The sequence below is a fragment of the Rhineura floridana genome, chromosome 9, assembly GCF_030035675.1.
Source record: "Rhineura floridana isolate rRhiFlo1 chromosome 9, rRhiFlo1.hap2, whole genome shotgun sequence".
Taxonomy (NCBI): Eukaryota; Metazoa; Chordata; class Lepidosauria; order Squamata; family Rhineuridae; genus Rhineura; species Rhineura floridana.
Genome location: NC_084488.1, coordinates 96,968,034 through 96,984,437, shown reverse-complemented (window position 1 = coordinate 96,984,437; position 16,404 = coordinate 96,968,034). Strand labels below are relative to the sequence as shown.

General features: G+C 41.6%; 1 protein-coding gene across 4 annotated transcripts in view; it reads right to left on the bottom strand.

The window, feature by feature from the left end:
* EMCN (endomucin) overlaps positions 1 to 16,404 on the bottom strand; it is a 71,287-nt gene that overhangs the window by 21,371 nt on the left and 33,512 nt on the right. For all 4 annotated transcript variants that reach the window (XM_061582863.1, XM_061582861.1, XM_061582860.1 and 1 more), the window contains 2 exons: positions 13,460 to 13,525; positions 11,134 to 11,235 (listed from right to left, as the gene is read on the bottom strand). In XM_061582863.1, coding sequence (XP_061438847.1) covers positions 11,134 to 11,235; positions 13,460 to 13,525 — 168 coding nt within the window. The remainder of the gene's footprint in view (positions 1 to 11,133; positions 11,236 to 13,459; positions 13,526 to 16,404) is intronic.

Sequence of the window (16,404 nt, the reverse complement as noted above, 5' to 3'; positions counted from 1 at the left end):
AATGCCTCTTCACGTGAGGGAGTGGTCCCACTCTGCCTGAAACAGGCGGTGGTGAGACCGCTCCTAAAAAAGCCCTCCTTGGACCCTGATAATTTTAACAACTATAGACCGGTAGCAAATGTTCCATTTCTGGGCAAGGTTCTAGAGCGCGTGGTCGCTCACCAACTCCAGGCTCTCTTGGATGAAACTGATTATCTGGACCCATTTCAATTGGGCTTTCGGCCGGGGTTTGGTACAGAAACAGCCTTGGTCGCCCTGTATGATGACCTCTGTCGGGATAAAGACAGAGGGAGTGTAACTCTGTTGGTTCTCCTTGATCTCTCGGCGGCTTTTGATACCATAGACCATGGTACCCTTCTGGGGCGACTCACAGACTTAGGAATTGGAGGCACTGCTTGGCAGTGGCTGCACTCTTATCTTGGGAATCGCCTCCAGAAGGTGATGCTTGGGGAGCATTACTTGAGTCCCTGGGTACTCCAATATGGGGTCCCGCAGGGTTCAGTTCTGTCCCCCATGCTCTTTAATATCTATATGAAGCCGCTGGGTGAGGTCATCAGGAGTTTTGCAGTGCGTTTTCAGCAATATGCTGATGATACGCAACTTTACTTCTCCTTTTCATCTTCCTCAGGTGAGGCTGTCAATGTACTGAACCGCTGCCTGGCCGCGATAATGGACTGGATGAGAGCTAATAAACTGAAACTCAATCCTGACAAGACTGAGATGCTGTTGGTGGGGGGGTACTCTGCCCAGGTGGTTGATGTCAGACCTGCTCTGGATGGGGTTACACTCCCCCTAAAGGAGCAGGTCCGTAGTTTGGGGGTTTTATTAGATCCGCTCCTGTCACTTGAGGCTCAGGTAGCCTCGGTGGCACGGAATGCGTTCTACCAGCTTTGGCTGGTAGCCCAACTATGACCCTATCTGGACAGGGAGAACCTAGCCTCAGTTATTCACGCTCTGGTAACCTCTAGATTGGATTACTGTAATGCACTCTACGTAGGGTTACCTTTGAAGACGATTCGGAAACTTCAGCTAGTGCAGAATGCTGCGGCCAGAGTTCTTACTGGGACGAAGAAATTCGACCATATAACACCTATTCTGGCCCAACTGCACTGGCTACCTATATGTTTCCGGGCCAGATTCAAAGTGTTGGTTCTTACCTATAAAGCCCTTAACGGCATCGGACCGCAATATCTGATGGAACGCCTCTCTCGCTATGTACCTACCCGTTCACTGCGCTCGGCATCTAAGGTCCTTCTCTGGGTCCCAACTCATAGGGAGGCCCGGAGAACAACAATTAGATCTAGGGCCTTTTCAGTGGCGGCCCCCGAATTATGGAATGCCCTCCCAGATGAGATACGCCTGGCGCCTTCTTTGTTATCTTTTCGGTGCCAGGTAAAAACCTACCTCTTCGCCCAGGCATTTTAAGCTTAAATTTAATTTTATTTTAAATTTAACTGTAATTGTATTTTTATTTTAATTTGTATTCTAATTTTGTTTTTAAATATGTTTTATATTGTATGCTGTACTCCACACTTGTTCATTTTTAAATGTGGTTTTATCTTGCTGTACACCGCCCTGAGAGCTCGTTGCTATAGGGAGGTTTAAAAGCGTAATTAAATAAATAAATAAAATAAATAAATTAAATAAATAAAAGGACTGTATTTCAGTTTGTGTATTGTTTCATAAAGTGTGAATTAGGTAGGTCTGACTTTGAATGAGAATGGAAGCAAATTTCTCCCCCATCTTTAGCTAGGAACAACCCACAACTCAAATAGCCCAGTCTACTTGGATGCAACCCAATTGTACACCTTCATTTTTCATTTCAAGTACTTGCAATTTAAGCCAACAAAGTATAATTTGCTTCCAAGAGATTTAAACTGAATTAAATCCAAGTACCCTGACTTCACAGCACTCTCTCCCTCCCTCCTTCTCTGTGTATATGCAGCATATAAATCAATTTTCTACAATAGTGTATGGTTTGTGTAATGCTTTTCAGGGGTTTTGTTATAGAGTTCTTCAGTGACACTGGTGATCTGGTTAAAAGGAGACCACTGCTTTGCTGATCCAGGCTCAGCCTTATTGAGTTAATAGCAATCTTATGCTTGTCAGCAGTATTCTGCCTGTCTACGATGTGATGCTATTTCTTTAAAAAATAATCTGGCATTCATTATTACGGTTCATTGAATTCTTGCATATACTTAAGAGCCCTGACATTTTTCCAACAACGGAAGAATGGCTATTGAAATTAATGGACTTAGTAGAGATGGATAAATTGACATGCTTACTTAGAGAAAAATCGACAGACACATTTCTTAAGGAATGGAAGCCTCTCTTAGACTTTTTGTTGAAAGATCAAAATAAAACGATGATATTGGGATTTGACGATTAACTAAGATAACCTATGGAGAAAAGTGATCCTGTATGTATATATTAAGGGACAGGTTTGATATATATTATATACTTATAGCTGATCTGCGACAAATCGGAAGTCAACTATTTTTTTCTTTTGTTGTATTGTTATGTTTTTGTTGTTTGACTTTGTTTTGTTTGTCTTTTGAAAAATTTGAATAATAAAAAAATTATATATAAAAAAAGAGCCCTGACATTTTTGTCTTTATAATGCATATATTTTCTCCCTTTCTTTCTTTCTTTCTTTCTTTTGTGATAGCATTTCTCTGCCCACACCAGTGTGTTGGGGAATTTCTTCATTTGTGAAAAGATTTGCCCTGCTCTCAGAAAACCCAAGTGATTAAAAAACAAACGGACGTTTTTGGGACAATTCAAGTGCTATATTTTTGAAAGCATTTACAAATACAGGACAGAGAAAGCTAAACCTTGTTCCTCTGTGCTGGAGGTGGTTTGGATGAAGTATCATTGTCCTTCTGCCCACCTCCACTGTTGGAGATGCCCCACTGCCATGGAAGTTCCCATTCTGCCAAAAGTATGGATGGATGGAAGCTACCACTGGCAGTATCCCCACTGGTAGCAGCCAGTGTAAATCCCCAAAATATGGCATTTCAGAGGTTGAAAAGAGGCAGGAGGTGGGGCAGCCAAGGATCCCCTGGCTCAGTGATCTGCAAGCTGTAGTGGGGCCCATAATCCAGGCACATGTGCTGGCTAGCCCTGGAGTTTCCATAGCAAAACAACCTTCTTCTTCTGGTTGCTGCAAGTAGTGGGGCTGGGGATTCAGCAGTGTCTCTGCTTTTAAGTTCTGCTGCTGCCCATACTATTGCTCCAGTAGTTACTCACATTATTTAAATATTTTTATTTTATTGACCATCTAAAATAGGGAGGAGAAAACTCTGGTCCGCAGGCCTCATGAGAGCTATCAGGCATCCCAATTGGCCTATCAGGCCATTTCAACCAAGCCCACCCACCTGCCTATCAGGTAAAAAGGTGGCTGGGCTGGGCTAAAAGGGGCTTCTGAAGTGCTGCCAATCAGGTGATTGCTGGGACTTCAAAACACAGTGCACGGCTCTTAGCAAGCCCCTGTGTGGAACTTTGAAGTTCTAGAATGTTCCATTAAAACTGTTTACATCTAGTAGAATATAATAAAAGTAGCAGATTAGTCATCCTTCTTCACTATTTTTTCCCCACCATTTCTGGGGTACAAAGAATATATTCTATGTAAAGACTGTGTGGTTAAGGAGAAACAGTCTAAATCTCTTGTGTACCTCATTCTACAAGAGACTGGTTAGCATTACGGCCAATCCATCATAATGCTGCTCACTGATTTTTGTATGAATTGCATATCATATCAATAAATCATTTTGAAAGTCCCTATCTATTAAATGCAACAGAGGGATTTTTGAGTGCTAAAAATAATTTGGGTATAAATAATAGAAGATTTATCTATGATAAACTGAAGGAAATGTATCTGCTATATCTCAGTGCTGGAGGCTAAAATAGCCTAATGCACTGTTCTTCCACCTTGAGTCCCCAGATGTTGTTGGACTGCAACTCCCATTGACTAAGCTGGCTGGGGTTGATGGGAGTTGTAGCCCAACAACTTCTGAAGGTTGAAGAACAGTGGTATAATATCAGTTGGAAGTCGCCAATTAAAATAACAGAACAGTCTTAGCCAAGAAACTTTCTCTCTGCCTGTAATTTCCATTTATTTAAAATATTTTACCCTATCCATGTAAATCTAAAAAGCAATATTAAGCAAAAGTATTAAAACAAGATGAAGTGTTAAATAACAAAAAATAGCATAGCACATAAACAGTAGAACAATAACCAAATGCTTTCTGAAAAGGATTTTAATCTGCCTTCTAAAACACAGTTCCCTGTTGGAAAAGAATTCCAATGTATTGGGGCTGCTACTGAGAAGGCTACTAAGAGGTGAATCTGTAGTTCCCATGTGATGGAAACTGTAGCAGGACTTCATCAAAAGATATTAAGTAGCAAAGAAGTTAAGGGAATTATGATCTGTACTCTTTAATTAATAATTATGTTCCTCACATCGGTCAGTTCTTTTCTGTTCCCCTCTTTCTCCTAAACTACAGTACTGATGTGTGTAGAACAGGTTACACCAGAAAATTTAGGGAAAGTGTTTGAGGAATCTACAACCTTTTTCCATAGGAAAGGGCTCTTCAGTGTCACCTTCTTGCAAGGGGAGGGGCTGTTGCTCAATGGTAGAACATTTACTTGGCATGAAAAATATCCCAGGTTTAATTCCTGGCTTTTCCAGGTAGGAATGGGAAAGACTCGTGCTTGAAACCCTGGACAGCGTCTGCCATTTCCTGTAGACAATACTGTACTGAATGAGATGGACCTATGGTCTTCCTGTGTTCCTCTAGGAAGAGCAGAGGGCAATACTAGTGATTTCTTCTGCCTTATGGAGCCATTAATGTCTTTGTAATGTCAGGGGCCACCAGTAAAATGGATGGCGTGGTGGGGCTGTATCACTTACCTGACTTCCCTCCAGCCTAGTTGCTGCCGCACACTGGGATGGAGAGGAGGAGGGGTGAAGCGACAGTGAGCTTGGCGCAGTGCAAATGCACTGGCAGAGCCAATCTGGGGCTCTTGCCAGCATGCTTATTCAGCATGGCCCTTGCCGCTGCCTCTCTCCCCCCCCTCCTCATCCTGGTATGCAGCAGCAACTCAGCTGGAGAGTGCTCAGATACACATTGCAGCTCCACTGCGCCATCCACTGCTGTCCCTATTTCTATTTCAGGCCTATTACATGTCTGTCATGTAAATGCCTGTAGGAGCAAGCGACAGTCCTTGCCAGCCACTACTGATTTGTTAGTAAGTCTGTGCACCTACAAGCTTTGAAGCTTTTGCTGTGAATTGAACAATGCACTTTTAATAAGTTCATTTTTAAGCCAACAGTGTACATTGAACCAGGGTACATTTAATTTATGATAGTGAGAGGTATCGTGCCACTGACTTTCATTTATGGTTTGCCAAAAATCTATGTAGGACCAAGTTTTGTAACATGCTTATATATTTAATACATATGCACTCCAAATCTATGCATGTTTACTCAGAAGTAAGCTCCACAGAGTTCAATGACACTTATTCCAAGGTAAATGTGCATAGGGTTGCAGCCTTAGTACATATTCTGTTGTGAGTCCTGGTCATTATATTTATTCTTAGGATTTCCTTTCCCCTCCATGTGTGATAGTTAAGGCTGCTAAATGGCAGAGAAGTGAATGGGCTATACAAACCCAGGCTTTGTATGCAAAGGACCCTGTAAAACAGAGGGTGCATAATCATCACCCCATGGCCCGTATGCAGCCCCTGTGGCCTCCCCATCCAGCTCACAGCATTGCCTCGTCACCTGCCCCTCCTTGTTGCAGTTAGGCTTGAAGAAAGCCGCTATGGAAGATTTTCTTTTTTCACACCTCACTGAAGTGTGGTGGGGGCATTTTCAGGGGTATCACACCTGCAGTGTTATTGCAATTACCACACGGAAAATGCCTCCCCCCAATTAAGCTTGGGAAAAAAAGCTCTTTGCAAAGTGTTCATTTTGCATTTGCCATTTTTTTGTCGGGGTGGGGGATTCTTTAACCCCCTCTCACATTTACTGTGTAGTAGAATCTGCAAAAATAACCCTAGGGAGTACCTTATGATCAAACAGAGGTTACAGAAAGACAAGCCACTAGTCAGAGAGGAGAAAATAGCAACTTTTGATTTGCTGGTGCCCAATCATCAACCACAGCTCTGACTTCAGGTTAGTGAAGGGGTGGAGACTTGGAGCAGCAGGCTAGCTTATTTTGCAGAAATTGCAAGCCCCCCCCCTCACATGCCTAATTTTGGTTCTAGAGCAGGTAGAAAATTGATTTTTTGTTTTTTGTTTTAAAAATGAAAGCTAAGAGTCTGGGTTCTCTGCGGGCCCCAGGCCCACTGGAAACCTACCCTTTCCTACCTGTCTGTTGGTGGCCCTGCACCCAGAATAACCACTACGGATCTAGATGGACTAGCGATCTAGCTCTGCATAAGGCTGCTCTTTATATCCGTATGCTATTAATCATATTGCAATTGCACCACATTAGCTTTATCACTGCAGAAAGCCAAAGAAATAGGCAATGACTGGCAGATTTATTTAATTTGTTCTGTGACTCTTCCCAGGCAACCTCCTGCTCCTTTGGGGACTGTGAGTTAGACGGGCAGCTGCCCTATAAAGAGAATCTGGGAAGATTTCCAGAGTCATTGCTGAAAAATGAGGAGGGCAATGTTGTCTGGAGTAAGTTGTTGTTGGGCAATGAGCTATGAAGAAGAAAGGGAGAAAACTCTATATATTTTTGGCATCACTGCCTCGTCTCATTCTAGTAGGTGGTCAACAGACCAACAGATGGCATGAGAAAAGGAAACTGCCAGGTAACCTCCCTCCTTTGCATTCTCAAATAGTTCTTTGACTAAATAACTGCGATAGCCTGCCATTTGTTTCTTTTCGCCTGTACCTTTTGGATGGCAACCAAATAAAGCTAAGCTCAGGTACTGTCCGGTTCAGAGCTGGAAGGACGAGGCTGAAGCGTAGGTGCAAGTAAATCTCATTTTATTAGAGTAATGGATACATCAAAGGCATTGCGCTTCATAGAAAACCCTGCGCTAACGCACTAGATTTCCTAACTACTCTCTAGACATGCTCTGCAGTGTGTGAAGGAAGTTGACTCAACGACTCCCCTCTGTAAGTGGCAAGCTTAAGAAGGGAACGTTTTCGAACGTAATCTCTGACTCCTGCGTAATTCCTGTCTTTGCCCTGTCCGTTTCTCGCAGCGGCAGGAGCGCGGGGACAGAGAGCGTGTTTTCAACGGCTCATCGGAAGACACCTGTTCCTGAGCAACAGGCTCAAGATCAGGGGGCTGTGCCACACTGGTATCCTCCTAGGAACTGCTTGGCAAGGGAGGAGCTGGCACTGTCTCTGGAGCCTCCCCCAACAAGTCTTCTGCAGCAGCTGGGGGCGGCGCGCTCTGTTCCTTGGGGAGTGCGGGACCCGTGGGAATTGGCTGGTGTGCAGGCTGACCCCCTCCCGCAAGGTCCTGCTCAGACTCAACAATTCCCAACTCTGCTTCCTCTGGCAGCGGAGGAGCCTGAAACTCATGCCTCCCCCTTCCCTGTCCATTCTGGGTTAGCTGAGGCTCAACAGGTACACTTCTGACTGATTGCTCAAAGGGGAGGCTATAATATATAAAGAATGTTTCTGTAATCTGTAGAGGTGGGGAATGTAAAACAATATCCATGTTTTTTATTTTTTTTAAATGAAAGGTACATTGTTTTTAATTCCTCCCTTTCTCCATATTATAGAAATTACTGGGCCAAGTTCAGGGCATTACTATTAATATATAAGGGCCTTAACAGCTTGGGATCAGTTTACTTGAAGGATCAACTTACCCCATATATACCCACTTGACTGCTTTGATCTGAGGAACTGGCACTGTTACAGGTGCCACATAATATTTTTTTCCACAATGGTAAGAAGTCGATCTGTAGTTTAGCATCATAGCACCTCCACACTGGAACTCCCTGCCTATTGTCATCAGGCAGACACCTTCACTCTTCGGCACCTGCTGAAAACATTTCTGTGCGAGCAACCCTACCCAAACATGTAGAAGTCAACATATGTTTTAATCTGTTCTTAGTTTATTGAAGATTTTTATTTTTATTTTCAAATTATTTTTTTTGAATTTTGAATTTCCTATTTTTAACTCTCTTTTACTGATAAATTTCTCTATTTTTGTGAACTGCTTAGAAGTTCTGTCTACAATCAAACAGTATATTAATTATATTAAACAAAATAAACCTGCGCAAATAAACCTGCTGCTGATGAACCTACTGTGGGGAGTACCCACTATTCTGGACACCCAGAGCCCAGGAGCTTTCATTGGGCCAGGCAGCACAGCCCCAGACTCTCCCCACCCCAGTTGGATCATAGGATGCTTTCACACATGGCCTGATTGTGTTAGTTTAACGGATTAAAAAGGTAGCGCTTCTGTCCCGATTTCTAAAATCCTTTCACACTGCAGTACCTGTTGCGTTAAGGAACAGCAGCTTTTTCAGCCGATATACCAGCATTTTGCACAACTGTCTTTCACACAGCTTGTTTTCGTCCCTCAACCATGCACACTGTTCTTCACTGTGTAGGAGGTCTAAGATCTTGTCCCATCACCATGAAAGCTCTCTCCCTTTAGGATCTGACTTTTAAAATAGTTTTAGTTGTACCAAGACAGGGGTATGTGTGGGAAATGCTGCTGCTATCTGCACTGATGCCAGAATACCGGTACAATGTTTATCAGGCAAAAAAAAAAAAAACAACCCGCGTGACTAAAGGACGGGAAGGCACTACATGCTGGGATGTCGGTCACATGAGCGGCTGCAGCTAGCAATAAACTCCTGCAATCTTCCGGGTTCCCAGCCTTGCTAACGGATTATTTCTGGTATCATTTATCACGGAAATTAGCGCTAAACTTCCACTACATTCCACTAGAATTCTGGAGCTAGCTTGTGTGTTGTGTGAAAGATCAAATATAATGTGCAAATTACCAGGAACGAAATTGTCAGAATAATGGAATAAAGTGTGAAAGCAGCCTTCTTCTTCATAATCAGATTTCTTACCTGCCCTTCATCATAATGTCCCAAAGCAGTGTCAAAATACAGTATTAAAAATGATTTACAATCAAAAGAATAGGGTGGGTCCGAAAAAACATATATCTCAGGTGTCAAAGACCAAAGAGGTGCATCTTCAGTATATGATGAAAACTGTACAATGAAGGTGCCTGTGTTGGGAGGGAATTCTAAAGCTTAGGGGCTGCCACAGAGAATGCCCTCTCCCGCATAACCTCGCCAACATCTGATGGTGGGAGAACCACCTCTGCCAATCTTAACAACTGAGAGGGTCTGTAATGATTGTGTATGCATAATAGGAAGAAAAGACATGATGAGAGATTTACTGCACTCTTTTATATTCACACTAAGGCATATGAAGAAAGTAAATCCCCACTGATGAAGTGACTACAATTCCTGTGGGGTCATATAGGACAGAAGATATCAATACAGATGTTAAAAGCACAGATTGGTTGCTTTATATGTCTTCCTCACAAGACCTTTTACTGCATATCTGACTCATTTACAAGTCTTGGTTACCCACTCAGGTTTGCAGGGCAAACTCAAACCATAGTTTACTGATTTAGATATAAGATCAAACTATGTTTTGTACAAAGTAGGAAGGGAAAGGAGGGAATCACAGTGCGTGAGGGGAGGAGGATGTTCTGGTTTATTCACATAATGCCAAAACATGGTTTGGTATAACATCTGAACTAGTCTGCAGGCCTTTTGTGATATCTATTTATTTATAAGTATGCAAACTAAGAAGACGTCCAAACAGGGAGTGCATGTCATTAAATGCAAAGCAATAGCACATCTTTGTGTAACTTCCCAAGGCCATTTCTTGCCAGCTACCTGCAAAATCTCAATTTGACCCCAGTTTGTAGTGGGATGTGGCCTACATTCATTGATGGAAGAACCTGGGTACCTTGGTCAAAAGTTGGGGAATAATAATTTAAACAGACTACCAGACAAACAAGCTGACTGCCCAGTGCCCATGAAGCAAGCAGCTTTAGTTAGCAAGGTATACAAAAGCCTACAGCAGGAGAATCCAGATGGAGCCCTCCAGATTTTGTTGGGGTACAACTCCCATCATTCCCATCATTCCTGACCATTGGCCATACTGGTTGGAGCTGATGGGAGTTGTAGTCCAATGATATATGGAGAGCACCATGTTGACTACCCTGGCCTAGACACTTTCACTTGGCACAACAACACAACAGCATCCCTGTATCAGTGTTCTAAAATTCCATGTGGGTCTAGAGATTTGCCCTAGATGTATATAGTCGAAATAGTTTCTAGAAACAGATGAATGCCTGCTACGCTTTTGATTTAGAGAGGTAAGTAGGTTTTATTTTTTAAATGTCTATCTTCCTTTTTTTAAAGGGGAAAAATAATTTAAATGTCATGTGTTCACTTTTTTGGTATCAGTCCTGATAAAATGTTCTCATACCCACAAGTCCACACTCATGTACAAGCAGAAGTATATTGCCAACATGAGGATGGGAAGCCAATCCCTGCAAATGCTTTTCCATGTGTGTGACAGGGATGGGGGAGGGAACACATGGAAAAGTGCTAATATCCTCTATGTGGAAAAAACTATCATTACAATTGGCCCTAAGGCAATTTAGGGAATTAGCTAAGGATGCTGAGTAGTTAATGAATCAGTCAAAAATGAAAAAAAAAATACAAGTCTCCATCCCAAACTTGCTCGTTTCCTCTTTGATCAGGGGCTTCTCTATATACTCTGTTTATTGAGCATTCATCCTCATTTGCTTGCAAAAAGCTTGTGCAGAGATGGTAGATTATGTGCAGTCTTTAGAATTCATTCTGCTTTGTTTGCAGGGAGGTTATACCCATTAATCATTCATTCATCCCACACTTTTTAGTGCATTTTCCCATTATTTTCCTAAGAGCAAAAATCTGGTTTTTTTTAAAGTGGATTTCTTGCTCCAGGGTGACAGAGCACTTTAATCCATGTTAATTGCACAAACCTACATTTCTGGTATGTGCTTGAATTTCTCCCACAAAAATACTGGCAGTCTGGAGGTAGTACAGGAGGCCAGAATCTCTGCCGTCACTTACATTCAGTTGCAGCTTCAGTTGTTTTCTGAAGTGTTTCTTGTGTACTTTTCTGGGTAACTTGCCTATTGACATGGTCCCCTCTTATTGTCTGGTTACTTTGGTCTGTAAGGAAAGAAATATAGTGAATTCACATTCAATACACACACACAAAACCCCCATCCTATCCTAAGGTTTAGTTGTTTTTACTACCAGAAGACCTCAGCAAAACCTTAGTGCCAGCCTATACATTATTACTCCATTTCTGCAGCAGGCCACCTCCATGAGGTAACTCTCTCTACCTCAATATAAAGTCTGGATTCTCTAGAAGATCAGTACATTTTTAGACCCAGGACTAGGGATGTGTGAATATGTCAATTTCAGTTTCTCATTTTTCTGATCTTAAGTTCAGTTCTTCACATTTCCATATCAGTTTGTGATTTTAAATATATATATATTTATTTATTAAATTTATATCCCACCCTTCCTCCCAGTAGGAGCCCAGACCTATGAAAATTCATCATTTTAATGCAACTTTCTCCTAATATACACATTTTTTGTTAGTGATTTTGAAAGATATCTGTGTTTTGGTTTGCATCTTGTTTCAGAAAATATGAATTAGGTAAGTTCATCTTTAAATGCTAACTGAATTGAATTTCTCACCCATCCTACCCTGGACCCACCTTAAACCCAAACATACATTTGGGAACACACTTCTTAACTTTTTTTAACATCTATTTGTATGATGCTCTTGTGATCCATGTTAGATCAGGCCATGACCCAGTATTGGGTCCCGACCTACCAGTTAAAGACCAGTGCTCTAGTAGCGATGGAAGGATCAGTTTCAGTTCTCTCAGCTTCTCATTTTTCCAATCTTAAATTCGGTTCTCCACATTTCTGCAGCAATTTGCAAAGTTTTAAAAACAAAAATCCTCATGGAAATTCTTTAGCATTTTAGTGTGAATTTCTCCTAATAAACACATTTATGTCTGCAGTTTTGACTGAGCACATTTTTGCAAGCAATTTCTCCTAATATAATGCATTTTATGTTGTTTTCACTAATATATTAATTTGTATGCACACTGTCCTCTAATGTATGCATTTTTGTAAATGTTGATTGGTTGGAGAACTGCATTGCAAAATTCAAATATGTGCAAATTTTGGGGATGGCTGTGTTTTGGTTCTCATATTGTTTCAGAAAGTGCAAATTTGATAAATGGGAACTGAATTGAATTTCTCCCCCATTCCTATGCTCTAGATTTTATGTAAAGTTTCCACACCAATAACAGATACTACTAGAAATATCTAGCATTATCATGGAAACCCTCTATACAATTAGGCATCTCCCATGTGGCCAGTCACTCCAGGTTTTACAGCACGGTGAAGTGTCATTACAATTTGCAATAGGAATAAAATAATATATAGATAGTCACCACACACAGATTTTTAGGATGTAGACTGCCATGGAAGAGACATTCAAGTAAGCTGTGGTGATAAAACAGTGTCCATGCAATAACCTGTCTTTCTGACAATCTTTTTGACTTACATCTCACTCCAGGTCCTGGGTGCTACTTAAGATTAAATCCAGGATTGCCACATCTCTGGTCGGTTCCATGAGCAACTATTTTGGAGCGCAATGATTTAGGGTATCTAGAAATTTTACCTTTTTTTTGTGACTGGAACAAATATAAAGCCAGTCTATGTGAGAGTACAACATCTCCTCTTTTGGGTGCTTCCTTGATTTCATTCTTCATCTCAAGATCTCCCTCAGCATTTTGATCAGCGGGGTGATAGTATGCTCCCAGTGGGGCCTGGTATCATCACTCACAACGATTCCGTGGAGGAGTCTGCCCCTTTTGAGATTTCTAGCTTGCTGGACTTGATACCCACTTTGACATACAGAGCGACATCGCCTCTAGTACGTCTTTTCCTGTTCTCCCTATACAGTTTATATCCAGAGATAAAAACAATCAAACGAACACAAATGGATAGCCTTTCAAATGGAAGACTCTTCTATATGGAATTTGGAAATGTGGCTGCCCTAACACTGACTGAAGGGCCAGCATTCGATAAAGGAATCTTTATTTGGTTCCCCTGGAGTATGCTGGGATTTGCTTTCCCTTTGACACCTCCCCTGCAAGCCTTTCATCAGGTTTTACCGTGCAGCCAGCTACAGCAAAAATCAACAACAATGAAACAGCTCTGCCTGAATCTGCTGCAGGGAACCTGAAGCGTTACCAGACATCACAGCACAGAAGGGAAGCTGCTGCTGTAATACAGTCATATAATTGTTTAATGGGTCAGTTGTCAACACTTGATTATGAATTAGATTACAAAGGAGATGTCTTACCAGTAGCTTTTAGAGCCGAGCTAGATGAAGTCACAGAACTTCGCACTGATGATTCAGCTGTCCCCGCTGATATTTTGATAAGATAAATGACAGTGTGTTAACCGCTGTTCTCAAAACATATTTGTCAAAGGAATAATCAGTAGCATGTGTGGGGAAAACCAGATAATCCTAGGGAGCTGTTGTCTGAGCATCCTTGGGTTCCTGTATTTTCTTCTTTAAAATTGTGCATCATCATTATCATTATCATAAAATTGTGCATCATCATCATTATCATGTACACATTGCTCCCTATGAGACAATTAAAACATATTTTTATTTTTATTTATTTATTTAGCCTGACCACTGTTGTCCACGCACTGGTAACCTCCAGGCTCGATTACTGTAATGCACTCTATGTGGGGCTGCCCTTGAGGTTGGTCCGGAAGCTGCAGCTGGTGCAAAATGCGGTGGCGAGACTGCTCACTGGGGCAGGGTATCACCAACATGTCACCCCGCTGCTGAAAGAATTGCACTGGCTGCCCATTTGCTACCGGGCCAAGTTCAAGGTTTTAGTTTTGGTGTGCAAAGCCCTATACAGCTTGGGACCAGGATACCTGAATGACCATCTTAGCCCTTATATACCCAGTTGATCACTGCGCTCTGCTGCTGAGGGCCTCCTGCAGATACCATCTTATCAGGAGGTCCGTTCTGCACAATATAGGAAACGGACCTTTAGTGTGGCGGCACCTATCCTGTGGAATTCCCTCTCCTTAAATATTAAGCAGGCACCATCTCTGTTATTTTTTTGGCGCCTTTTGAAGACTTTCCTCTTCCAACAAGCCTTTTTAACTTGAGACCTATCCCAGTCTGCATCTGTGTTGGTATTGCTTTTAATATGTTTTTATTTATTTATTTATTTTAAACAATATGTTTTAAAACTCTTTTATAAGATGTTTTTAAAGCTTTTTTAAAAACAATGTTAAGAACATAAGAAGAGCCTGCTGGATCAGGCCAGTGGCCCATCTAGTCCAGCATCCTGTTCTCACAGTGGCAAACCAGGTGCCTAGGGGAAGCCCGCAAGCAGGACCCGAGTGCAAGAACACTCTCCCCTCCTGAGGCTTCCGGCAACTGGTTTTCAGAAGCATGCTGCCTCTGACTAGGGTGGCACAGCACAGCCATCACGGCTAGTAGCCATTGATAGCCCTGTCCTCCATTAATTTGTCTAATCTTTTAAAGCCATCCAAGCTGGTGGCCATTACTGCATCTTGTGGGAGCAAATTCCATAGTTTGACTATGCGGTGAGTAAAGAAGTACTTCCTTTTGTCTGTCTTGAATCTTCCAACATTCAGCTTCTTTGAATGTCCACGAGTTCTAGTATTATGAGAGAGGGAGAAGAACTTTTCTCTATCCACTTTCTCAATGCCATGCATAATTTTATACACTTCTATCATGTCTCCTCTGACCTGCCTTTTCTCTAAACTAAAAAGCCCCAAATGCTGCAACTTTTCCTCGTAACAGAGTCGCTCCATCCTCTTGATCATTCTGGTTGCCCTCTTCTGAACCTTTTCCAACTCTATAATATCCTTTTTGAGATGAGGCGACCAGAACTGTACACAGTATTCCAAATGCGGCCGCACCATAGATTTATACAACGGCATTATGATATCGGCTGTTTTATTTTCAATACCTTTCCTAATTATCGCTAGCATGGAATTTGCCTTTTTCACAGCTGCCGCACACTGGGTCGACATTTTCATCGTGCTGTCCACTACAACCCCAAGGTCTCTCTCCTGGTCGGTCACCGCCAGTTCAGACCCCATGAGCATATATGTGAAATTAAGATTTTTTGCTCCAATATGCATAATTTTACACTTGTTTATATTGAATTCCATTTGCCATTTTTCCGCCCATTCACTCAGTTTGGAGAGGTCTTTTTGAAGCTCTTTGCAATCCCTTTTTGTTTTAACAACCCTGAACAATTTAGTGTCATCAGCAAACTTGGCCACTTCACTGCTCACTCCTAATTCTAGGTCATTAATGAACAAGTTGAAAAGTACAGGTCCCAATACCGATCCTTGAGGGACTCCACTTTCTACAGCCCTCCATTGGGAGAACTGTCCGTTTATTCCTACTCTCTGCTTTCTGCTTCTTAACCAATTCCTTATCCACAAGAGGACCTCTCCTCTTATTCCATGACTGCTAAGCTTCCTCAGAAGCCTTTGGTGAGGTACCTTGTCAAACGCTTTTTGAAAGTCTAAGTACACTATGTCCACTGGATCACCTCTATCTATATGCTTGTTGACACTCTCAAAGAATTCTAATAGGTTTTTAAAGTTGTTTTGTTTTAATGTATTTTAAGGTCTGTTTTTATGATATTATGTGTTTTTATGTGTTTTTAGCGCTTTTGTTTGCCACCCTGGGCTCCTGCTGGGAGGAAGGGTGGGATATAAATCAAATAATAAAATAAATAAATAAATAAATAAAACATATATCAAACAATTGTGTATATAAAAACAATTTGAAAAAATCAATTACATATAAAACCAATTAAAACAACAACAACTACATACATAAAATCTGTTTCAAATCCAAGACAGATACCAGCTGGGATAACAACCTCCACTTAGAAACTTGTTGAAAGAGTAAAGTCTTCAACAAGTGCCAAAAAAACTATAGAGATATTGGTTGCCTGATATATAATGGGAGGGACTTCCAAGGATGCGTGCCGCCACACCTAAAAGCCTGATTCTAACACTATGTGGAATGGATCTCTTGATAAGATGATATTTGGAGGATGACTTCACCTGCAGAGCAAAGTGATCAGTTTGGTGTATAGGGGATGAGATGAAAATTTAGATGTTTTGTTCTAAGTACTGCAATAGCCATCACAGAACACCCTTAAAGTTGTATAGAGCCCTATAAACCAAGACTGCCTTGATTTGAAATCCAGATTTTCAGAGATGCAT